The sequence below is a fragment of the Achroia grisella genome, unplaced genomic scaffold (assembly GCF_030625045.1).
Source record: "Achroia grisella isolate CSIRO2021 unplaced genomic scaffold, CSIRO_AGI_Agris_v1 utg903, whole genome shotgun sequence".
Classification (NCBI taxonomy): Eukaryota; Metazoa; Arthropoda; class Insecta; order Lepidoptera; family Pyralidae; genus Achroia; species Achroia grisella.
Genome location: NW_026713061.1, coordinates 3,548,460 through 3,572,620, shown reverse-complemented (window position 1 = coordinate 3,572,620; position 24,161 = coordinate 3,548,460). Strand labels below are relative to the sequence as shown.

Below are 24,161 nucleotides of genomic sequence, written 5' to 3'. Positions count from 1 at the left end.
TACAAATATAACACTTAACCTTAATATAAATATTAAACTATCAATTTAAAACAATAAAAATCAGTACAAGAAGATAATAATATTTCTTAAAGTCACTATTTACCATATAAGCTTCTGTTTGGTTCATGGTAATTAGTTACCCAAATATTAGTTAAAAGTATCATGTTTCACAGCATTGGTATTGTTTCATTACAGAACAAATATTAGATCATTATATATATAAAAAATATACTGCATTTTGGAGTCATAAATATACTATACAAAAACGAGATTGCTTTATCTAGGTGATTCCTAAAGTACCTAGGTAATACATTGAAAAAAATTAATTATATTATGTTTAAAATGCATGTAAAAATAATAAACTGACAGATAACTGTAGCTTTATTCCAATATATTAGATAATGCAATACTGCCTTAAACAAGAAAACTAATGTACATACTATAAGTACACGTATTATGTATGTTATCGATATGATTAAGTTTATATGTGAAAGGCAAAGTACAAAGCCATACAGCCTAAATTTATAAATGCAGTCTAAAAACGAATATTAAATTAAAGAGAAACCCATCGCTAAGTTTTGATGCAGAAATAAAAGTAACTATAAGAAATTAATATAAAAAGTTAAAATATATAAAATAATAGCCATATAATTGTCAATAATAACAGAGCAACATTCAAAATTCACCACAGTGGCAACATATAATTTTAACCCCTTACTATTTGTTCCAATTCGGTTTATAAGTGAGTATATTTATTTTATTAATATAAAGTATTTATAAATATTATTGTATTGTAAATATATCAACATTCCATCAATATACAAAATATTAAGATTACTCTGCGGTCAAGAGATGGTTACTTAGATATTTGTTATTTAAATTATACAAAGAAATATTAATAATTAGTATATTATAAATGAAATAAAATAGACCATAAAACAAGTAGTATGTATACACACGGACGTTCTATTCTAATTGAACATCTAGCATCTAACTATAATAATATTTAAAATTATAATTGAATAGATTTCTTTTGAAACATATGTACAAAAAATGTACAAGACTCTACTGTTGCCTCATATTTTATGAAAAGAAATATAATGTTTAATGTACAAAGTTAAGTCATAAACAAAGTTTAATACTAACTAATATTATAAATGCGAAAGTGAGCTTGTTTGTTCATTATAATGATTCTATGTTTTAACTTAAACTTAACTTCATAATGATTTTAAGTTTTAGCTTTTGTATGGAAAAGAACATAGGTTACGTTTTATAGAAGGGATTAGACGGAGTTGCGAGCGATTCTTAGTCAAATATTAATTATGTGTCGTAGCTGTTAGAAACACGGACAATAAAAACAGCGATTTTCTACTGCAAACAAATATTATCAATATAATTACTAATTAACATGTAATTAATATTTAACTAATAATCACTACTGTGACTAGGACGTAGGTTGAGTACAGTACTACATAATTCATATACTTTTAACGCATTTTAACTTCCGAAGCACTTTAAAGTGGACACAGTATATGTATGTAGTGTAAAATAAAATTACATTACCCTTATGCGTTAAACAAATTTTGTGACACTTTTCCAGAGACTGTTGCCGTCGATGAGGCATTTGCAACCGCAGCCCGTTGGACATGTGTCGCGTTGTGAGAACCTGTAGCAATAACAATAATATGTAAAATATAAACAAGTATAGTGGGTGTCGTAGTTCATTAGGGTATCACCTAAAGGAAAATATACAAATCTATACAATTATAAAAAACGGATATTACCACGTTTTATTTATTTTTATGGAATTTCCGATATTTCGGCAGTTTTTCAACCGCTATTATTATCACAGATAAACTGAAGAGCAGCGGGTAGATTGTAAATAAATATTTTATGGGCAGACATATTCGTCTACCTTCACACGTCTTCGTTTGTTGCTACTATTGAAACTCGAATGATACTCATCTCGACAAACCATACTCACGGTAAGTTCTTTTGATTTTTACTAATTGTACGTATAATTAAAGCAGTATGGCCGGCGTGGCCGCAGTACGCACACAGGCAGCGTGCCGTAGTCACGTACCAGTGTATCATGTGGCGCGCGTGGCCGGCGTGGCCGCAGTACGCACACAGGCAGCGTGCCGTAGTCACGTACCAGTGTATCATGTGGCGCGCGTGGCCGGCGTGGCCGCAGTACGCACACAGGCAGCGTGCCGTAGTCACGTACCAGTGTATCATGTGGCGCGCGTGGCCGGCGTGGCCGCAGTACGCACACAGGCAGCGTGCCGTAGTCACGTACCAGTGTATCATGTGGCGCGCGTGGCCGGCGTGGCCGCAGTACGCACACAGGCAGCGTGCCGTAGTCACGTACCAGTGTATCATGTGGCGCGCGTGGCCGGCGTGGCCGCAGTACGCACACACGCAGGCCAGCCCGCGCACTGCGAGCATGCAGACGGCGCACCGCAGCGTGGCTCGCCCCCCGGCCCCGAGCGTGCCCAGCACCGGGCCCGCGTGCTCCTCCGCGCGTCCGTTACCTCGAACCAGCTTCATCACCTGCCCGAATCATCCGAATATCTTTATCGCTAACTTCGAACCACAAGATCCATAGATATATTCAGGGTGCGAGCTTTTTAGACTGTACTCATTCTCGAGTACTATAATCGTTTAATACTAACATGACAACTATCACGTTAGTACTGATTAAGTCTTTGAAACTAGCCATAGTTTCGACGATATCATATAATACTTTAATTAAAAATGTTTCTTTGAGTAGTGCTAAGACGCGACCTCTCATAATTTTTTTTTCCATATTCAATGGTTTGCTTCATCTAAAGTCAAGTAAATAATATATATGCAAATTAATGTATTATGAAAATATAGAAATGAAATAGCTATTACAGAATATACATACTCATTAACATCAAGATGCGATGTTAATGAGTATGTATATTCTTGTTACCATTTTGTAAAGAAGATGATAACAACTAATTAATATTAGAACTCACCTCTGTTTTCTTATATAATAACTGCCATCGATGTAAAATATCAGCGTAAGTTCGCTTGAAGCAATTGTACAGGTGTACCGTTGACTCATCTAGTACGCAAGATGATACGCGTTCAGACTTCGACACGGTGGAGTCAGTATAAAAGTTCTCGGCTTCTGAACACGAGTTACTGCGTAGCACAATCGGTAGCGTCCAACCGTCGGCACTTATTTCGCTGTATTGGTTTACTGTACTATAAGGAGAGGTGCCGTTTCCCTAAAAAATGTTACGTTAGATATTAACCAGCAAATTGTTTAAAAAATCCGGCTAAGAATACCTTTACAGACTACAACTGTCAAACTGACAGATAGTTTCACAAAAACAACGGCCTCGGTGGTCTAGCAGTTTAGCACATCACTTTACTTACGATGATCACGGGTTCGATTCCTCGCAAGGTACAAACATTTGTATTCATGAGTATGATTGGTTATATTGGTATGTGTTTTCTATATATATGATGAAAAAAAATCTAATTATACATTGGATAAAAAAAAACAATATTTAATATATTGTAATAGTATTTTTAAAAATTAAAACAGAGGTTTACTAATAACTTACACAACTGGAAGTACTAATTGTTGACTGAGAACTTGAATTGCTAGATTCATTGAAGACAGAAAAGGCACAAGCTAACATGGCTGCCATTTGAAGATCTGATAACTTTGCATAATGTGATATTCTGGAATCATAAAAATTAATAAATAACTTAATTCTAATATTATAAAAGAGAGAGAGAGGATATTATGAGAAAAGTAAACTCAGGAAACACCACAACAATAAAGAACAGGTTTGAAGGCACACTTTTATATCTACTTTAGGATAATATGGGCTATATATTATATTCATATATAACTAACATAAAACTAAACTGTAGGTAGTCCCTATTTATAGTACACATATCATCAATTAATATATGAAATATCACATATATAGGTTTTTAAATTCAGTCAGTCACAAGCAGTGGCAGCTGTACCTCAAGTGCGCTAGTACGCTGAACCGGCAATTTAAGATTTAAAAATGATAAAATATTACTTTATTTTTATTTTCAAATTACATATTAATATTTTTTTTTTACATTGATAAATATTTTTTTTATTATGACGCAACGATTTAAGCGCTTGTCTAAACTTATTTTCAGCTGTAAAAGTGCATTCTTTACAGGAAAAATAAATTCTGCTAATATAACTTATATGAGTCATGCCTGACAAGTGAAACAAAAGATATTTTATAGATATATACCGAGTAATGTGTCTGTCGTGCGCCGCACGAGCATATCGAAGGTTACCGGGAACACCCAATGTTTGACGAAAGTCGCCGACCGCCATAGGCAGACCGCGAAACATTACGTCAAACATGGACATTTTAATAAATAGAGTTAAGGGGTATTGCGTAATACTCACAGTGATTGTATCATGTTGCAGCACAGAGGATGTCCTACCCAGCCCATTGTCTCCTCGCTGGATACCAGGTGGTCGACGATGGGCGTCCGAAGCAAACGAGCCGATAGCGCTGCTAAATCCCACGAGTCAGCTAGTTCACGCTCACCTTCTTCTGCTGCTATTTTAGCATTCCTTTCGCACATCTCTGTAATCATGAAGATATCAAAACATGTTACAGAATTTTATTATTTCTGTATAGATATAGTAAGAGATGGTTAAAAGCATTCGCCAATGCTTAATAGTATTGTAGGTGATTCTTGAATTATTCTATAAATCTACATGACGTCATAAACAGAGTAAAATAACATTAGCATTATCAGTCCACGACTTTAAAATAACCTATGAAGTGAAATGACCCAAACGAGTACATCAGATGAGAAAGCGAAAATATTTCACAATAAGACTTTAATTAGTATGAAACAAAATGAGATAAGCACTTTGGAATATAATGTTTATATTATTAAAGAATAATTATCAAAAACGGTATATAAGCGACGAAGATATTTTAAACATACAAAAGCGTCGAATCGAATGGGAAATTGTTTAGTAGGTAGAAATAACAGACCTACGGGATCTTCTGCGTTGATGACGTAGTTCTCAGCGAGGGCGCGGTGCAGCGGGAACAGGTCGGCGGCGTAGAGCAGCACCCGCGGCGCGCCGCAGCCCGAGATGCTGCCGCGGCTGCGCATGCTGCCCGCGCGACGACCTACTGCTTTCTGCACCCACATTATTATGCTATATTATTTAACTGTCCTATAGCAGTCATCTGTTCAACTGTCTTTTAAAGTGAGTAAGGCGTAATGTATTATAAATACCATAAGTAAGAATTCCATCGCGAATAAACACACTGACACGAATTTTTTATATATACATAAAATGTCCGTGTACGTTAGTTATTATAAGTATATATAAAACAAAGTTTGCCACGTTGTTTTTCTGCAATAGAATCCTAAACTATGGGACCGAATTTTAAGAAATTTTATATATATCGGTAGTTCCGAGAAAAGGTTATATTTTTATATCCCACATTGATAACCTGCCCTCAATAATTTATAATATTACAGAAAATTGTTTTCTAAAATTACTCACAACAATATTATAAATACTAACTGTTTAATACACTGTGTAATACAATAACGAAATCAGTCAATGTATCTGAAGCAATATGAATAGTAACTTTCTTACCCATCTATCTTGAAAATAGAAGGTTGTTATTGAATTGGACGGGTGTCTATGGTGTAACTGAGGGAAGCCAGGGGCATTCGTCGGGGATGGCGTAGTGGTTGCATGCGGTGACACAGAGCTGTATCCCGCACCGAATAACGTCGGCGCTAACGACAATGATGACATCGACCTGAACAATCACAAAAAATATTAATAGCATCACAAATTAAAACACAACAATAGTGATATGTTCAGAGTCCTTAAAATAAATAAATACTGTCTATGGTTTTCAGTTACACTATATGGTAGTCTTTGTATGGAGTCAGCTTTCATTAGTTCATCAGTTGCTGATAACTCACCTGGGTGTTCCAGTTTCATGTTTCAATGACAATCGTCTAGCATTTGCTGGACGATTAAATACTACAAGAGTATTCACTCCACACCATTTAGCACCACATGTGCGAGGGAAAGGGATACATGAATCACCAGCGTTCTCACACTCTGACTGACTTCTTTGACTAGACTTCATTGAATCTGTTTCATCATTTGTCTTTACCGGTATCTGAAATTAAAAAATAATAATGATTATAAGGGATAAGACGTTTGACAACAAAGTTTTTTAGATAATGAAAAACATACTTCATCGATAGATGTCGCTAGTGTTTTTAAGCAGTGCAATAAACATCTGTGACCTTCTTTTTTCTTTCGGTGAGCTGTTCTGTTGATTGTTTGGAGTATTTTTATTGTAGTAGGACTGTCCACATTAGTGCCTGACAGCCAAGAGAATTTTGGTATTGTCTGTTCAGTAACATTTCTTGGAAACATCACTTGTAAATTAGCAGTGTAACCATTGCGCTCAGCGTGTATTTCACAAGTACGTGTTTCTACGTTTATGTCTGTCACTTCTATGTTGGCCATTTTTGGTATAGATTCAAATTCTTCATCGATGGATGTTGTTGATTTATGTGACAATTTGATCTAGAAAAAAATAAGGTTTTTCTTTAGGTATTACCAGTAAGATATATTATACAACTATATATCACTGATAATATTATTATTTTTTTGTATTAAGAATGCTCATTCAAAATAAAAATTTACTTGCCATTTGTATATCTTGAACTTTGTTATCATTGACTGATAGATCGTTCATTGACCCCACTGTAGATGCATAACTTACTGCTGAAAAGATACACAAGTAATTATATATCTTTGCAACAGATGCTAAATAAAAAACTGTAGAAATTAAGAGTAAGCCACACTTATAGTAATATTTACAGGTGTCAATGTTGACAACATTGACACCTGTAAATATTACTCACAGTTTACTGACATAATTGACTACTAATTTGTATGTGAACAATTATAATTAGTGAAATGTAATTAGTGTACACGTTATCACAATAATATAGCAAATACTTTAGCTTTTGATTCAGTTGTTTCTAGTATTATGATACGTACAGTCACTATTATTATCTTCTTCAGTGTCTTCATCATCTGGTAAATAATGATTACACATCTTTAACAGGGAAGGGTGCATCGCCCATACTCTGAGAGATTGATCACGACCCCAGGTGACTAGTTGATAGTTACTGGGTGCAGTATTTGGCCTCCACACCATTGTTTGGACTGTGTCTGTGTGGCCAACAAGCCTGTGTGTTAAGGAACCTCCAACCCAAATACCAATGACCCCTGCTTGTTCAGCTCTTGGCAACCCACCCCAGCCAACACCGATAGTTAACAAACCACTGCCAAATGGAGTGTATATTGCTCTCCATACTGGGAAATTTGTCATTATAACATTCTCAGGACGTCTTGCATTATTTATATCAAAGTATTTAATGCTGCCATCATGACTTGATGTGACCAACTGATACTCATGATGTGGACTCCAGTCTACACCATGTATTTTACACAGATGTGCAGATATATAGTGTATTGGAGCTGTGTGTTTACGATAATCCCAAATTTTAATATCACCATCATGAGCTGTTGCAACTACATGAGTAGCTACTTTATTCCATTGCACCTGTGATGCCCCAGCTGCAAATAATAACAGTTAAAAATGAAATTATTGTTCCCTTTATAATGAACTAAAATAGTTAAAATTGTCTTTATATAAAATATCAAAGAAATCTAAAGAATTAAGAATGATTATTTTTTAAAATTTCAATATCTATCTATCATAGATTGGTAGGCTTCTGTGGAAAACCAACTACTATGTGGGAAATATATTCAGAAGTATTCTATAAAATTTGTTTTCATAATGAATAAAAAAATATCTAACCTACAGCACATAGAGAGACTACAGGTTTTCTGGCATCTCTTAAATCCCATAAATGAGTAAAGGTGTCAATAGAGCAAGTGGCAATGAGATTGTAGTCTTGTTTGTGAAAATGTGTATCACTGACAACTCTGGTATGTCCACGAAGAGAGCATATGCATGTCAAATCATTACCAGCACGCCATTCATACACATCAACACGTTGATTACTCTGTAACACAAAGGAATAGCTAATGTCTTTATTATGTATTCACATTGGAAATAGTAGTAAATTTAATTTGTATACAATGATTAAAATCTATATCGCCAATTAGGGAAGAAAAATTATAAGTACAGTAATATGTAATTACAGTAATATGCAAGTAGTCAATAATAAATAAAATATTTGGGTTTATTATTTACTAACCGCAATGGCACATAGCTTTTGTCCGTGATATGACTGGCACCACTCCGCCCCAGCTGCATCATATTTACTATGCCGGGGATATTTCTTTACTATATCTCCACCATCATCATCCAGACACAGCTGTTTGATGGCCAACCATCTTCGACCCGCTAGCAATACATTATTTCCCGAGTAATCCACAGACATAGCTGTGGCTTGTAGTTCCCGGTACTCCCATTTCATAATCTCTGAACTCCAATGCACCGACATATTTTATCAAAATTAACACTCTGATCATATATAAAACGGTGTTTCAAAAATAAAAATTACACTCCTCGTTTTTATTTATATCAAAATTGGTAATGAATGATTACAAACAAACAAATCAAAACACATGGAATTCGTGGAATTCATTCACCATATGACATAAAACTCAATTCTCAATAAAACGTCAGTCAACGTGTTGTCATTCCATCATGTCAATTCAGTGCTTTTTTACGAACTAGTTCGCTCGTTTTCTACTCGAGTCAGAGAATTGCAATAGGCTGTCCAACATAAGATAAGCGTATAAAAATCATTTCCTATAGTTAAATGTTCTTGTTTAATTTTTAGTACGGACGCCAATTAGTTCCCAGATCGTTCGCTCTTTAGTTCGTTTGATAAATTATTAGACATTAATGCGAACTACATAGTTGGCTAGCGCATTATGGGAGCGCTCTTCCAAACTAGTTCGATCGCCACTACAAGCATATTGTAAATATTGTCGTGTCAAGTTTATTTTGTTTGTCAGACTTCAGTTCTAAATATTCGTCTTCGATTAGAAAATAATCTATTTGTTCAAAAATTATACTTATTTACATACTATATCTAATTTTATTACATTCCTTGAATGAAATAATGATCGTAATGAATTAATTGACTTCAATTGAAATTGTACTACGATGATCTTCCGTCGATGGCGAAATAAATTGTTTTTCAGTGTTTTTATTAGATTATTTATAGGAATTATTTTTATTTATATCTATTGTGAATATATTATTTATTATGTTACTCAAATACAAGTAAGTATTTTTATATAAATTTTTATATAATTTTTATTAGATTATTTATAGGAATTATTTTTATTTATATCTATTGTGAATATATTATTTATTATGTTACTCAAATACAAGTAAGTATTTTTATATAAATTTACTATAATACCTATTTTTCGTCTGTTTAAATGTTATTATTTTCAGTGCGGTTGGCCAATGTTAACTAATGGGCCTGGTGAAGGAATTCAGCCGTTATATGCAATGGTCCTGGCTGACCCGCATTTGCTTGGATCTCGTAATGGACACTGGTTTGATAAATGGCGCCGAGAGTGGCAAATGCACAGATCATTTCAAACTGCATTAACTCTTCACAGACCTGAGGTTGTCTTTGTTTTAGGTAAGTTTTTATAATCTACATATATACCCATGAGTGGTTTCAGTTTATTTAGAAAATTATAAGTAGATATACTTTTAGGTGACCTATTTGATGAAGGCAAGTGGTGCCCTGAGAAAGAATTTAATGAATATGTAGAAAGATTCCATTCATTGTTTAAAGTGCCAGATGGAACAGCAATGTATGCTATTGTTGGAAATCATGATATTGGTTTTCATTACAGGTAAAGTATAATTTTATAAATTTATTTAGTATTGATTGTATATTAACATTTACATTTATCTGCTTGAAATGTATTTATTATTACAAGCTTTGCCTGTGACTTTCTTTGCATGTCCTAAAAAAGTCATGACAATTGATTGAGTTGTTTGGAATAGACTGTATTTATTACTATATATTACGCATTATGTATGGTAGTTGGTGCACTAGATATCTAGTAGATACTAGATACTACAAAGGCAACAATAGATACATAAACTCAGTTTTTTGGGGGAATGGATTGTTAATATTGGCTCCCTACTAGAAAGCATTTTAATTAATTCCTTATGAATTGGCATGATGGGTTTACTGACTTGACTTCATCCTCATCTTTTTATTTACCACTGGTGCCATCATACACAAGCAAGTAATATAAACTTACTTTCTTATTTATAAAGTTAGTAAATAATTTCTGAAATCATCAAACTAATTTAGTGGAAGTGATTGAAATTATCTTTTAATTTGAATCACTTCCACTAAATGAGAGAGAAGAAGAAATAATTTATGTAAAGTTATTGAAATTATATATACACCACTTTAGATAAATGTTAAGCATCTATATTTTATTATTTGTATATTTTAAAGTAACAAGCTTGAAAGGAAAATCCTGCTAAAATGTGGCTGGACTAATAAAGAGTGACATATTTTGTAGGTAAACATATTGGGTGTTTTATTTTGAATATATAATATGTTATAATTAATAATTATTTTTGTAACTTTTCTAGATTTTGTCATATATTGGATATTATACAGTTTTGTAATAAAGTAAGATTAACTAATAATACAAGGTATAGATACTTATGGTATATTGTTGTTACTAAAAGCCGTTGCTTTATCAATAAGGCCAAATACTACTTGTGTGCTTATTAATTTGTAATTCATTTCATGTCTCTATTTTGAATTTAGATTGGATTACTGAATGATGTAGTTTGATGTAGTTTACTATTCATGCATTTTCAATTTTATTTGTCTTTAATATTAACTATAGTGCATTCAAAGGATAACCCCACATTTGGCCAAGAGATTTGAGAGCAAACTTAATGCGCCACCAGTTCGTTTGGCGAGTGTCCGTGACAATCACTTTGTTCTGATCAATTCGATGGCCATGGAAGGTGATGGTTGCAACCTGTGCTCAAGGGCTGTTAGTGAGATCGATAGAATTTCAGGTTAGTTATAGTTTTGCTGCATTGAATTACTTTAAAATTGATCTATTATGAAACTAGGAATTGAAAAAGGGCATGGAGGAGATTAGATGAATAACAAATGGGCATCCATAAATGCACATGGATATATGACAACTTCATAACTGTTGACCCCATGGTTCCCCTTCGAAACCATCTTTATAAATTCCTGGTGAATTTGTCACTGACCTGACCTCATGTTCATTTATCATCCTTCACTGGCACCTCGCCAGCGTAAACAGTTAGTGCAGTTGGATGCACCATTCTATATTCATATTAAAAAATAAAACAACTTATAAAATTTGTATTTTCTTCAAATCTGTTTTTATTTTATCCATACTCCTTATAATCTTTCATCTAACATTATTAAAATTGTTTATGATAAAAAATACCAAATGTATTTTTTATCATAAACAATTTTAATAAAGAATTATTGTATCATTATTAAAGCCACAATAAATACTATTAATTTTACAGACATCCTCAAATGTAGCAGTGGATCCACACTGTGTAAAGGCAAAACAAAATTGAAGAAATACAGCAGACCTATTATAATGCAGGTAAATATTACAATTACAATGCATAACATAAATAATTTCTCTCATATAATAATCAATAAAAAACAACTTTGTGACAAAAGATATTTGTTGTGTACACAGTTGTCTCACTGGTCGTATATTAAACTCATTAGTTTATGATTTAATTGTTTACTTTGTACATTTGTGCAAATTAAATAAAAATGCCCCAGGTGTACTTTTAATTTATTCATGTGTCTGTGCACTATTCAGATCATGTATGTATGCATACAACGCGTGGGAATGTAAGCATCTACAATTTTCGTCCGCTTGTAACTTTTATTATATTTAATTAATAACGACCCGCTCCAACTCTACACCGGTGCAATTGTAGTCTGGTTTATGAAAATGTGTATCAATATTTTTTTTTATTTATCCATTAGTGGAATATTTAGTTCTTGTGGTATTTATTTATATGCTATAGTTAGGTTAGATTAAATTTACATTCTGGAGATCAATGATGAACTCTTGTTTTTTGTTAAATTAAAATATTTAATTTGTTTTTTAAAAAAATAAAAAAAAACTATCCTGCAGCATTATCCACTGTACCGGGAATCAGACATCATTTGTACAGAGCCTGATGCAGCACCATTGCCAGAAAGAAACAATCTGTTTGAAGAACGTTGGGATTGCCTCTCCAAAGAGTCTACTGAATATCTAGTTGAGAGTTTACATCCGCGTGCTGCGTTTGGTGGCCACACTCACCACAGCTGCGTGGTTCGTCATAGCTTCGTACCGACTTCTGATCATAAGATAGAATTTGTAGAGTATACAGTACCATCGTTCTCTTGGAGGAACAGATTGGATCCTAAGTACTATTTGGTAAGTATTAAAAATGTAAACAAGTGACACTGTGTCTTTGTGTGTCCTTTAATATTACGACTTTACAATTTTATCTGACAAACAATACAATGGCTCATTTGATGTAAAGTGGTAATCGCCGCTTATTAGCGAATTGCTCCAACTTCGTACGGATGCACTACAAATGTCTGAATTTCTCAGATTTTCTGCATTAAAATAGGCATGTATTATAAATATAAACCTTCCTCTTGAATCACTCTATTTATTGCTGAAAACCGCATGAACTTTTCGTAGTTTAAAAGATCTAAGCGAACAGAAACAAATGTTTATTTAGTAAATGTTATATATACCATAAGGTGATTATTTCATTTTTCAGTTGACGGTTGTTCCCGAGGAGGTTAAGGTATCAAAGTGCGGCATGCCCCGCGAGTGGACGATGCAGGTGACTGCCATATTGATGGGTTTAGCATTGCTTGTTTACTTAAGACAACATTGCATCGCCGCCAATAGAATCTATAATTATAAACAATTGTGAATTATACATGTCACTTTCGTTTCATATTATATCACGTGTAAATTTATGGCTTACTTATTAGCATATTTATTGTACAAGTAATAATATATTAATAGAAAATAAAGTTTCTTATTACATAGGTACTAGAGTTCATGATTTCTCGAGCTTTTCAATTTCTCGGGTCTCGAGAATTCTCGAGGTTAATTTCTCGGGTCTTCTCGGGTTGTCGAGAAAATTACATTTACTTACGTTTTCTCATATTATTTGCTTCCAATAACGTCAAAAAACTCAGTGGTTTCATTTGAGAGGAAAACCACTGCATTTTTTGTTAAATATTAAATATAAAATTTAACTATAAAATTAATTATAAAACTTTTATTGAGTATATTTAAAAACATTATACATATTATGAATAAGCAAATTTTTTTTTTAAATTCTGTTATATCCTCCTTACATATGAAATTAGGGTTTTGTCGTACTGGTACACTTTGATCTTAAATATCTCCTCTTTGGTTAGGAATTCCAATTTCAAATTTATACGGCTATTCACTCATGCATTTGTTTTTCGAAAACCGTAATCTATATGGCTTTTCCATCTTTGGTTTTTTCTTTGGGTCACTCAGCTTACAAAATGGAAAACTTAAAATATCGCGTCATTTACAAGTACGAGTTCCGCCATGGCACCAGTGCTACAGAAATGCATTTTTGGTTCCTAGATCCTAGGTACATAAAAAATGTCAAATACTTTGTAACAACAACCTACAGTTTATAAATAATGTGATACGAAAGGAGCTGTACAGTTAGACGCATATCTGATGAATTTTATATATTATATGAAGTAAGTTTGATGATATTTAGTAAAAAGTCCTTAAAATATAATAAATACTACTCGTGCTGGTTATTGCATATCTAAGTACCATAAAAGTAAACAAGAAAACAAATGTCTGGAATGCAAGTCGGAACGTGTATAATTTTTTTTTTATAAATTGGGTTTATCAACAATCTTTGCCCGATGTCATATAATGCAATTGTTAAATTGCATTATATGACATCGGACAAGTGGGGATGTTAATCCCCACCCTTTTATCTGTTGGTTGTCCATATCAGTTACTTTATTTTTTAATTAAAATTGTTCAATTTTAATGAAAATATTAGGCCTATTTTCGTGTTTATTATTACAGTTAATGTTTTTGATAATGGTATGGTACAACCACCTACGCTAACGATTTACTCTGGCACCTTTGGAGAATGATAGGATGAGCATGCGGTCAGAGCAGTTAGGACATCGTGATAATTTCACCAGGAATTTAACACAATGATTTCCAGGGGGAACCGCGTGAACGTCATCTTGACATGGTTCATTGCTAGCAATAGGGTTATCAGTCCACACTGCTAACAATTCCCTTCCCCCTTGTATTATTAAAGTATACATTCCAAATATCAATGAAAGCTAAGTGTAAAATAATTTGGAATAAAAATTTTATTTCTAGTCATATAATTATGTAGTCACAACCAATTATCGTTTTACGATAAAAAAATGCCATAATAAAGACTCATATATCTTCTCTTCGGAGGCTATCTACGTACTGTGACGTCACGGTACGCCATCTACCAAAGCCGTCAGTACTAATTCCCATATTATTTTAATTATATTAGCTATTTAGAAACAGTAAAAAATATGGCACTGGTTTGGTCATTAAAAATATCAAATAATTAAAATCACGATGATGGTGGTCCGTTATGTTTAATAAGGTCTATGTATCACTTTAACATTTGTGATGGGAATAGGTAGTTATGGTATGGCCTATAATAATATTATTGATTTATTCCTATATTATTAAAAAAATACGATACATATACATATGATTCTTGAGTTTAAAAAAGAAGTCTTTATTACCTATTATATACTTGAGTTATTATTAATAGAAGACTGTCACTTTGATATTTATTTCTATAAGTTTGTGTACCTATTTATTGAATAAATGCCTTGTTAAATTCCATTTGTATTTTATCTATTGACCTGGAATGATGTAACCGTTTAGATTATTAAACTATAGGTACAAACTACATTCATATACTAGGAATTAATTATTTCTTTCTTTCAAAATATGATAAAAAAAATCACTTATTGTATAACATAAAAAAAGTGTACTTTAAAAGGCATTTGCAACTTTTACTTTACTTTTACTAAAACTTACTTTTTTAATCGCTATTAAAAATAGGGGTTGACAGTAGTGGGGTGTAAATTTAGGGTTGTATGTATGTATTTTTAATGCCGAATCATAAAAAAATATTTTTATCAACGAAGTTAAAACTTTTTGGGGTGGGTCACCCTTATCATTGAGGGGTATAAAAATCGGTAAAGCCGTTTCTAAGCAGTTGGTATCAAACTCCGCGACACGAGAATTTTATATATATATTCAGTATCGGAATAAGAATGTACGTGAGATTATGCAGTACTATGGTGTCTACGCATACACTAAATGTGTGTATGTAGGTAACTATATTGTCATCTTGTGGTAGCATCTGATGGTTTCGATCTTAGCGTACTTTTTTATATTAGATTTGAAATGCCAATTGTTGGGCACATTGATAATTGTATTTAATTTAATATCTGTTTGCGTACGTGAGCGATTCGTGAACTAACTGATAACACTGCGGGGGTGAGGTTCAACGATGTTAGGATTTGTATTTAGGGTGCAGATAATAAAATATTCATATAGTATGTACAAGTGAATATATATTTTATTTAAATAAAAGATAACAATAGGAACTTTTATAATTAAACTAGTTTGAAGAAGCAATTTCATTTCACACTTCACTCATTGAATTAATTTACTTATAAACGAGAATTAGACTACTATTTTATTTACTGCCAGGTTTACCTATCAGGTCTACCAGATAGTAATGACACTTATTCTGTGAATGAAATGAAGTATTTTACGAAATTCTTTTTCTAATAATACTGAATTAAAAATTGCCACTAAAACTTCAGTGAATTCTGTTGAAGTTATAACTATAAATTTAATACAAAAATCTAATCTACAATTTTTATCCCTTTACCCAAAATCTGTAGGATAAATTTTGGCGCTCGTATCTTAATGAAATCAAAAATTATTCAAATACAGTGGACCCGCGGTAATCCGGCCCCTGTCTGTCCCTTGTAATCCGACATTGTCTATTATTTGTTATTGAATATTACTTTGACAATATACTTCAGAGTGCATATACATACATACATATATAACATAGAATCTTATCACTGGATCTGTAATTTGTCGGATTACAAGATACTCTTTTGTAAAAAATTCCGGACTATAAGCAGAGGACCCTTAAGCAGCACTCTATAATCCGACAAATACGATGGTCCGACACTGCCCTGCAAAACGTTTGTCGGATAACCGGGGGTCCACTGTATATGTATGTAACATAAAGAATCATTATTGGATCTATAATTTATCGGATTACAAGGTACTCTTTTGTAAAAAAATTCGGACTATAAGGGGTCTTAGTCAGTACTCTATAATCCGACAAATTCGATAGTCCGACACTGCCCTGCAAAATGATTGTCGGACTACCGGGGGTCTACTGTAGTTAAAAAGGCGGTCTATTCAGAACTAAATGTTATAGAAATAAAAAATGAATAAATAATCTATATCTAGGATAATGTTAGAAGCTGTTAATAACGAGGAAAGGTAAATACCTTATTTACTCCAAAATTATTCTTGTTAAGACTCGATTAACATTAATAAGAATCAACTATTTTTATATGATTTTGATTTGTCAAAAGTCAGCTTATTGTTTATTTATTTTTACAGTATCGCATTACCTGTAAAACATCTCTACATAAAATTATTATTTCAAGTGTACGTGCTTATTTATCAAGTTCTTGACATTTGCATCTGAGGTTAATAAACATCTTGGTTACTAGTGCAGTATATATCTTATTGATTAAACAGTGACATGTTTGATAAATAGTATTTTATTAACTTTTGCATAATAACTATGTATGTACTTATTAAAAATATAGTAGGGTCACCTATTAAATAAATTACGTCTACATATTGTTTCTATTACTTATGTGTCTCTATATAATATAAATAGTTAAGTGTTAAATAAATAGAGCTGTATTTTAAATGCATAATAAATAACTTATTTCATTATATTTAGTTAATAGTAAGTCTACATACACCGTCAGATAGTACAGATGTAATATCAGAGTGTCTGCACAAATACGTCTTTATAGACCTATGTCTCGTTTATTTAATGTGCCCTGAATTTAAAAAAAGGTATGGTAATGGTTAACATCTCCATAAACCAAGGGTTGGCAGCACCCCACTGATAGACAAGGAGGGCAACAGAATAAGATTTACAGTAACTAAATGGGGATCCAGCTAAGTTATCTACTAAGGTACAATTATAAAATTATTTCAATCCATAATATGCGTATAAAATAATTTTCAAATTAGTCTGGTATGTCGCTAAGTCGTATGCCGTTAGGGCGACGGTACATCCTCTCGTGCATCGGCAGCTCACCGACCAAGAAACGGTCGAGGGCTTTAGAGGCAGAGCGCGTGTGACCTGAACTCCTGAAAGCCGTGCTTGCGTCTTGACCTGCGTATTCCAGCATAATATCGGCGCCACCCGGATGCTGGAATAGAGAAATGCCTATTAGTAAAGATCTAAAATGTAGTAATAAAGATAATTATTATAATATAAAGATATTTCAGTCTGACAAAAATATGTATTAAATTTGTTAAAGTAAAGAATGTATCTTTTATCTATCTGTCATAATGCTTATAATGATTTCTCAACTGACCTCTTCTAGGAAAGTGGTAATGTCGTACACTCGGTCGTATATTACGACCCAGCAATCTTGAGGAGTGTCGTGACAGCTAACTTCTGCGAGAGTAATAACTCTATCTTTAGCTTCTGGCGTACCAGGTTGTATTTTCTCAACCCATTTAGTCTCGATGGTCCATGGGTTGACGAAGCGCAGTGCTGCCATTGTAAGCGCCACAATATCCAGGTCGTTAGGCTCCTGAGCCGGAAGGGCGGGCAGGCTTACTTCACGGGGAACTTGTATGGTAGTCATGGTATTGCTTTATAAAAACTTTCTTCAGTAAATATTGATAACTTTCAATTTCCGGTGTTCTGTATTATCAGACGTGTTTCTACTTTCTGGTAAGTTCAGCGCGACTGATGTGATATTTGTATCTCTGTAAAGGGATTACGAAACCGCGTTAGTGTTTTCACGTCATGTAATCTAGGGGTGTGTCTCGTTGATAAATTTATGAGTGAAATGGAATACACTTGTCATTTTAAATCTATTAATGAAAATGAACATCTTGTTGTTATTAAAAAATGTATGCAATATACATATAAAGAGCTAGCTAAGGTAACCTATCTTTTATTGCTATATGAATCTTGCACTGCCTCACTGATACGAATATATATTGTAGTTATTAAATTTCAATGCCATTCCTACTATATGTTAAAACTACTAGTTAAAATAATATTGGAAAATTTGGAGTATTGATAAAAACAACATTTGTGGTATTGTAATTTTTGAGATTGATTACTAATGATTACACATATCAAATAACTCTTATAACATCAAGGTGCCACGTTTAATTTTTATATAAACCTGTGGTACTTGCGTAGTCTGTATCTGTGGCTAGCCCTATTAAATGCAATGAAGCGTTGTAAATTAAACATGATACTATTAACTGGCGTCAGTTTACGTCTGAGCTAAGATTATACCGCAATTATGAAAGTATCTACCCAGTAGAAGCTTGAATATATAAAAGCATTTCTTACTGTTCCTTTTCCATTTCAGTGAAAACTCATATGAATATTGCCGGTACAGTGAAATTAAAACAAATTACATATTATAATAAATATTTTGATATAAAATGAAGACGGAAGAGGAAACAGTTGTTTTAAATATGTAGCACCTAATTGATATTTATAAGTAGGTATACACTTAAATTAATACATAAATATAAGCGTTAAAATAAATTATGGAATGCACAAAACGTCACTATGTTTATGCAGATGCATTTGAATAACAAATAATATTTACCTTTTAGCTGACGTACCAGATCCTTGAACTTGGGCTATCTGTGTTGATATTCGTAACTTGGGGAATGACTGTCACACCAATTGTCACTGTGCCACCACTGTTTGTTATTCTGTTCTATATTAACAGTTTCAAAGAAATGCATGAGAGCGTTGATCATTGCCACGAAATAATTAGAGTATTGTCATCTATCAGTAGCGATTAGTGAATGAGTAGCGGTATGTAGCGGCGAAGCTTATATAGCAGCCGCGCACGCGCCGCGTTTCGGTACAATTTGCTGATGTAATCGGACGGTTATCTTGCCTGCGCCGTAATTGCCGCCGAAACCGTGCGGGCTGGTGCGCATTCGGCCGAGCCTCCGTCCACATCCCCAATAATATGTCGCTGTGCAGCTAGGTTATTGTAAGAGGATAGGGTTCTGCCAGTCTACTCTAAAATTAATTCCGAATGACGTTGGATTATGCCGTTTCGCACCTTTGTATACACTTCATTTATAAACTGTAGTATATTAATTGTATATTCCGTGTTCAATTAAAGAACTATCTGACATTGTTATAAATATATTCCGTTCAGACGTCATTAATTATTTTTCGAAAGTATAGTACAAAACTGTATTGAATTGAAATCAACATTGTGATTAAATTCCAAAATAGAGTTCTTCGACTCAACTTGAACTAGGTATAGATTTTCAAAAAGATGAGAATGAGTAAATAATCCATAGAGCTACTCTATGAATGGGTGCAATGTTTTTCACCTAATATAATAATATTTACACATAATATTATTAGAGAATAATGTAGGTGGCTTCTGGGTAATCTAGAAAATGCATTGCGCATCGGAACAAAAGTGTTTGTTATATATCTAAATGATGACTATTAACCACTTATTGCATAGTTTCCTTATAAAATGAAAAATTACCTATATTCCATTTTTTAAGGAAAATAATCTTGAAATGAGTATGACAATAATTGCCGGTATTTATACGTGATTCACATTACCTACATAAACAATTTAACATAAGTTTTAGTCGAGTAATGAGGTGAAATACTGATCAGAAAGTTCGAATTAAACTGGAATTCATGAGTTTCGTGACCTAATTACTGTAACTAGATGTACCGGAGAGTTATGAAATGTTCAATTTCATTTTAAGTTCTGTCTATATATACATATATATTTTACAAAGTTTTAATGTAGATAGGTACCTAAATGTAAAACAATATGTTTCATGCCGATATTAAGTGTGAAGTCAATTGAATATTTTTGTTTTGCAGCAATTTTTTAATATTATTGCAGTATATTATGCTTAAAAGTTATCACTAAAGATTGTTCTATAGTTTATTTGAAATTGGTAGGTATTTTACACATGCAATATTAGAACCTCGTTACATCAATGTTACCGTCTTCTTTAACTATGTAGATATCTACGTGCTACATTATTTTTATATTCCTAATTCTTTATATTACAGCTAATTAAAATTTATTAACATCTATGGAATACCTAATGAGGATCACTATCTATTAATTAACTATGTAGTTATTGATTAATATAGTGATGCTCATTAGGTATTTAGTTACGTCATTTATATAGGTATACATACTATAGTATTTTATTTGAATGTCTAACGGCAGATTCTCTAAAACTATACTATAGGTACATTGTAGGTAGGTACTTACATTTTACAAAAAGAACAACCAACTCTTTAAAACTATTATTTGTAATTTTGTAGAGATAAGAATAAAAAATACATTGGTCAAGCTGCCAGTAACAGGTTTATCTACAACGCGATACGATTTAAACTATCTCTGTACTCTCTGATCTTTGCCCAAGCTGTATATTGCAGTTTCCGGTTCGGTATTTTCGGTTAATTCACTATATAGCTAATTATGTGCATAGATATACACATGTCAGAGAGAATTTATAGATTTCATTATATATATATATATCATACCAAATTAACCTTCTTTATATAAGCATGCAGATTCTGCTTCATTAATATTTCTTGATATCTAATACATCTCATAAATTAACGATACGGCAAAATAAATTCCAGGAAAGTGTAGGTAACTATAAATATTACGAAAAAAAAATGGACCGGGGATTTTAATTATATTATCAATGGAAATGTTATTTGCTTGGGTATACTATCGCAATAAACATTTTCGTAAAAACATTTCAGATACGAATACGTTAGATGTTTTGTTTGTTTAATACATCATTGATAAAATCATGTATGATCGATCAAGAATGGATTCTAGTGACGTAGATACTTTACGAAGACGTAGTCGGTGAACGAACCCTTTGAGTTATCGATAAAAATTACGTCGTCGCGTCACTCAGTGAACTCGTATTACGTGTATTTGTTTCTAATTGTTATTGTTGATTGACATGGGGAAATATATATATTTCTAATTTTCCATCGTATATAAATATAAGGTAAATATCAATAAAATGAGTAGACAGAATGATGAAAAATGTTTTTGTTGTTGCGCATTGTATTAAGATACCACTTACATCTTCTAATTTTCCAACATATCATAGGCAGGATAGTGATGTAAGATTCAATTCGTGTTACAATCTTATTGATTCTAACAGCACGTACGGGGGGCGCCGCTAAAGATTATAATTTACGTGTGTGTGAACAAAGTAATGGCCAAAAAACTTATTAAAAATTTTTAAATTACAGTCAACTCAGACGTTACTTCTGTAATGTACTTTAATTGCTTTAGTCCTCGGGAATAGCAACAATAGCAGGGCGAACCTTTGGCGCCATATGTTTGATTTGTGTTGTTCCTCATGTCGTACCTCTACATAAATAAATGGCGAAAAAAGTAATTTATTTATCCTACTTTCATTTTTCACTTTTCCAGTTTGTGAACAAAATAGCTTATTAACCAACATACGTGACACTGAGGTAAAATGTACAAAATTAAAGTAAAAGAGTAATGTTTGACTCTGAGCTGATATCCGTAGGCGACGGTTGTGACTTTCCATGAGTCAGTTAGTTTTGCCATTCCAGTATCATAAAAATGTGTTAACCAGTTAGTTAAAACAATAAAAACCTATGGAATTGGAATAGGTATTATAGAAGCGTCCATATTCATTTATACCTAATTGATGTTACTAAATTTAAAATAGTCACGAAAGGATACCATTCTAAAATTAGATACCTATGCCTATATCGAATTTTGTAATTAAATTTTATAGTAGTATTTGTAATCTTACTATACTTTCGGGGCATGAAACAGAATTATGTAGTTTCGCAAACATATCCTGTAATTTTTCTTATTGCTTTATATATAGGTGATTTTGATATAACTTTCCTATAGATTTAAGTTTTTCAACATGGACATTCATAGACATATGCGATAAAGTCCTATATGTCCTAAGCCATATCATAGCATTTATTGACTCCTAACAACATTCACAAGATATCATGAGGTAACCATATGTCGTACCTACATGAAACAATGCATATTAAATACATAATTAAGTGTAATAATTAAATTGCAAAGTTTTATTTCCTTTCGTACACAAATTACTTCTTATCAACTTAAATGGTGTATTTGCGTAAGCAATTGAGTTCACATGTTTTCTTGAAATATACCTACAAGTAATAACAAAGGACAAGAAAAATAAAAATTGGTAGTTACATTTAAAGTAATATAAATTGTATGTATTAATTTACTAATAAACATAGAGAGAGTGGAATCACTGCCACCTCTGAGTTATAGACGTTATGCATCTATCGTATATCTATTATTTTTAAATTTTATAATAAGCAGCAATTGTATTAGTTTTTGAGACAAATATTATTCTTATTAAATGATGGAAGTGGAAAAATGAGCTTACAGAATAAAAAAGAACTCTGTTTATTTATTTATTCTATTAGCTGTTACACACCGGCAACTTCGTCAGTTTTAAGATAAAATATAGCCCTTCACGATATACATATAATCTATCTTCACGTCTAATGTCATTAACATATGTTCTTCTGTATAGTCATAGAACGGTAAGAATCAGACAGACATACTTTCGCATTTGTCATCCATATTATATTATTGGCCATATCCAATATTTTCAATCCTATTATTAACAGAGGCCATAAATGATTCCTGTATTTTTAAAATAAATGACAATGTAATGCGTCATTGTGTTATAAATAGAAAATAGGCCGGCATCAGGTATAATGTACCGGATTTGTATCCGTACCTCAATTGCTTTTCAGGAAATCTCACTGTCTAACTTGTTTGACGTATACTGTCGCAACCTGGATTCCACGCTTAGGAGGCTGACATTCACCCTCTATCGTCAGACTGACATGACGTGACTAAAGTTGACACTTTCCTAAAATACCTTGATGATAAGTACCTTGCTATATGAATGGTTGTACATTCGAAATAAATGCCGGCTTTTTTTATCGATTGCAAAAAGAGGTAGATTTTAGTAGATATGAAGCTTAGTGTATTGGTGTATAAGTATTTAAAAAGACTAGAATGTAAAGTTTAAAGATATGTATATAACTTATTATATACATATTATGACATACACTAAAAACTGACACAAAGTTATCATTGTTACAACTGTATATTTACCGCAAAGGTTTTAGAAATGAAAATGTTGGATTGACCTGCAGACTAGTAAGTATGTCTATTATCAGTATTGGTATTGACCTGGGGCACAAAACAAAACATTCAAGTCCAACTGAATTAAAAAAAGATAATAAATATTAAAAATGTGCTGAATTGGTGTAAAACCATAGAATAATTATTACATACTATATGCTGTAATAGGGAGCATAATCCAGAATGTCGTTTACAAGAAGTAACTTTAAATTATCCATACAAATAAAAAAAATGTCACGTATGTATTATAATTGTTATAATGATAATAGACATACCTAGTGTTAAATAAGTTGATAAACTCAGTCACGACATCATTAATAATCACTTAATTATTATCATGGTCACATCGTAACTTATGATGACTTGACAGAACTTATTATCTTTAT

At 32.5% G+C, this 24,161-nt stretch overlaps 3 protein-coding genes across 6 annotated transcripts; 1 reads left to right on the top strand and 2 right to left on the bottom strand.

Moving 5' to 3' along the window:
* Nucleotides 1–5: 5 nt before the first annotated feature.
* On the bottom strand, nucleotides 6–8,699 carry LOC131853514 (GATOR complex protein WDR59). 2 transcript variants are annotated; one of them, XM_059204422.1, is made up of 13 exons: nucleotides 8,335–8,699; nucleotides 7,932–8,139; nucleotides 7,106–7,687; nucleotides 6,750–6,826; nucleotides 6,287–6,625; nucleotides 6,007–6,209; nucleotides 5,669–5,837; nucleotides 5,049–5,199; nucleotides 4,445–4,628; nucleotides 3,603–3,723; nucleotides 3,006–3,260; nucleotides 2,372–2,553; nucleotides 6–1,666 (listed from the first exon to the last, which is right to left on the bottom strand). In XM_059204422.1, exons 1-13 carry the CDS (start codon nucleotides 8,581–8,583, stop codon nucleotides 1,573–1,575), a joined length of 2,814 nt encoding a protein of 937 aa, XP_059060405.1. In that variant the 5' UTR covers nucleotides 8,584–8,699; the 3' UTR covers nucleotides 6–1,572. The 2 variants fall into 2 exon arrangements, with proteins under 2 accessions (XP_059060405.1, XP_059060406.1); XM_059204423.1 differs by having other exon boundaries at nucleotides 6,750–6,823.
* Nucleotides 8,700–9,035: 336 nt separating this feature from the next.
* LOC131853539 (metallophosphoesterase 1 homolog) lies at nucleotides 9,036–13,777 on the top strand. 3 transcript variants are annotated; one of them, XM_059204458.1, is made up of 7 exons: nucleotides 9,036–9,374; nucleotides 9,552–9,744; nucleotides 9,823–9,964; nucleotides 10,999–11,165; nucleotides 11,658–11,740; nucleotides 12,290–12,577; nucleotides 12,933–13,777. In XM_059204458.1, the coding sequence occupies exons 1-7, from the start codon at nucleotides 9,255–9,257 to the stop codon at nucleotides 13,089–13,091; spliced, it is 1,152 nt and encodes a 383-aa protein (XP_059060441.1). In that variant the 5' UTR covers nucleotides 9,036–9,254; the 3' UTR covers nucleotides 13,092–13,777. The 3 variants fall into 3 exon arrangements, with proteins under 3 accessions (XP_059060441.1, XP_059060440.1, XP_059060439.1); XM_059204457.1 differs by lacking the exon at nucleotides 9,036–9,374 and adding an exon at nucleotides 9,411–9,484; XM_059204456.1 differs by lacking the exon at nucleotides 9,036–9,374 and adding an exon at nucleotides 9,411–9,484 and having other exon boundaries at nucleotides 9,811–9,964.
* A 2,893-nt stretch (nucleotides 13,778–16,670) lies between these two features.
* LOC131853616 (uncharacterized) lies at nucleotides 16,671–19,341 on the bottom strand. The gene is made up of 3 exons (XM_059204568.1): nucleotides 19,156–19,341; nucleotides 17,890–18,289; nucleotides 16,671–17,721 (listed from the first exon to the last, which is right to left on the bottom strand). Exons 2-3 carry the CDS (start codon nucleotides 18,163–18,165, stop codon nucleotides 17,536–17,538), a joined length of 462 nt encoding a protein of 153 aa, XP_059060551.1. The 5' UTR covers nucleotides 18,166–18,289; nucleotides 19,156–19,341; the 3' UTR covers nucleotides 16,671–17,535.
* Between the last annotated feature and the right edge of the window lie 4,820 nt (nucleotides 19,342–24,161).

Bases quoted from the DNA above. Each gene is read 5' to 3' on its own strand.
- LOC131853514 (XM_059204422.1), bottom strand. From the start codon at position 8,583: ATGTCGGTGCATTGGAGTTCAGAGATTATGAAATGGGAGTACCGGGAA. The intron at 6,210-6,286 runs GTATGTTTTTCA...TTTTAATTTCAG, and splicing joins TAGCGACATCTATCGATGAA to ATACCGGTAAAGACAAATGA. The intron at 4,629-5,048 runs GTCTGTTATTTC...TCATGATTACAG, and splicing joins CAACGCAGAAGATCCCGTAG to AGATGTGCGAAAGGAATGCT.
- LOC131853539 (XM_059204458.1), top strand. From the start codon at position 9,255: ATGATCTTCCGTCGATGGCGAAATAAATTGTTTTTCAGTGTTTTTATT. The intron at 9,745-9,822 runs GTAAGTTTTTAT...ATATACTTTTAG, and splicing joins TGAGGTTGTCTTTGTTTTAG to GTGACCTATTTGATGAAGGC. The intron at 11,166-11,657 runs GTTAGTTATAGT...TTAATTTTACAG, and splicing joins TGAGATCGATAGAATTTCAG to ACATCCTCAAATGTAGCAGT.
- LOC131853616 (XM_059204568.1), bottom strand. From the start codon at position 18,165: ATGACTACCATACAAGTTCCCCGTGAAGTAAGCCTGCCCGCCCTTCCG. The intron at 17,722-17,889 runs GTCAGTTGAGAA...TCTCTATTCCAG, and splicing joins TTACCACTTTCCTAGAAGAG to CATCCGGGTGGCGCCGATAT.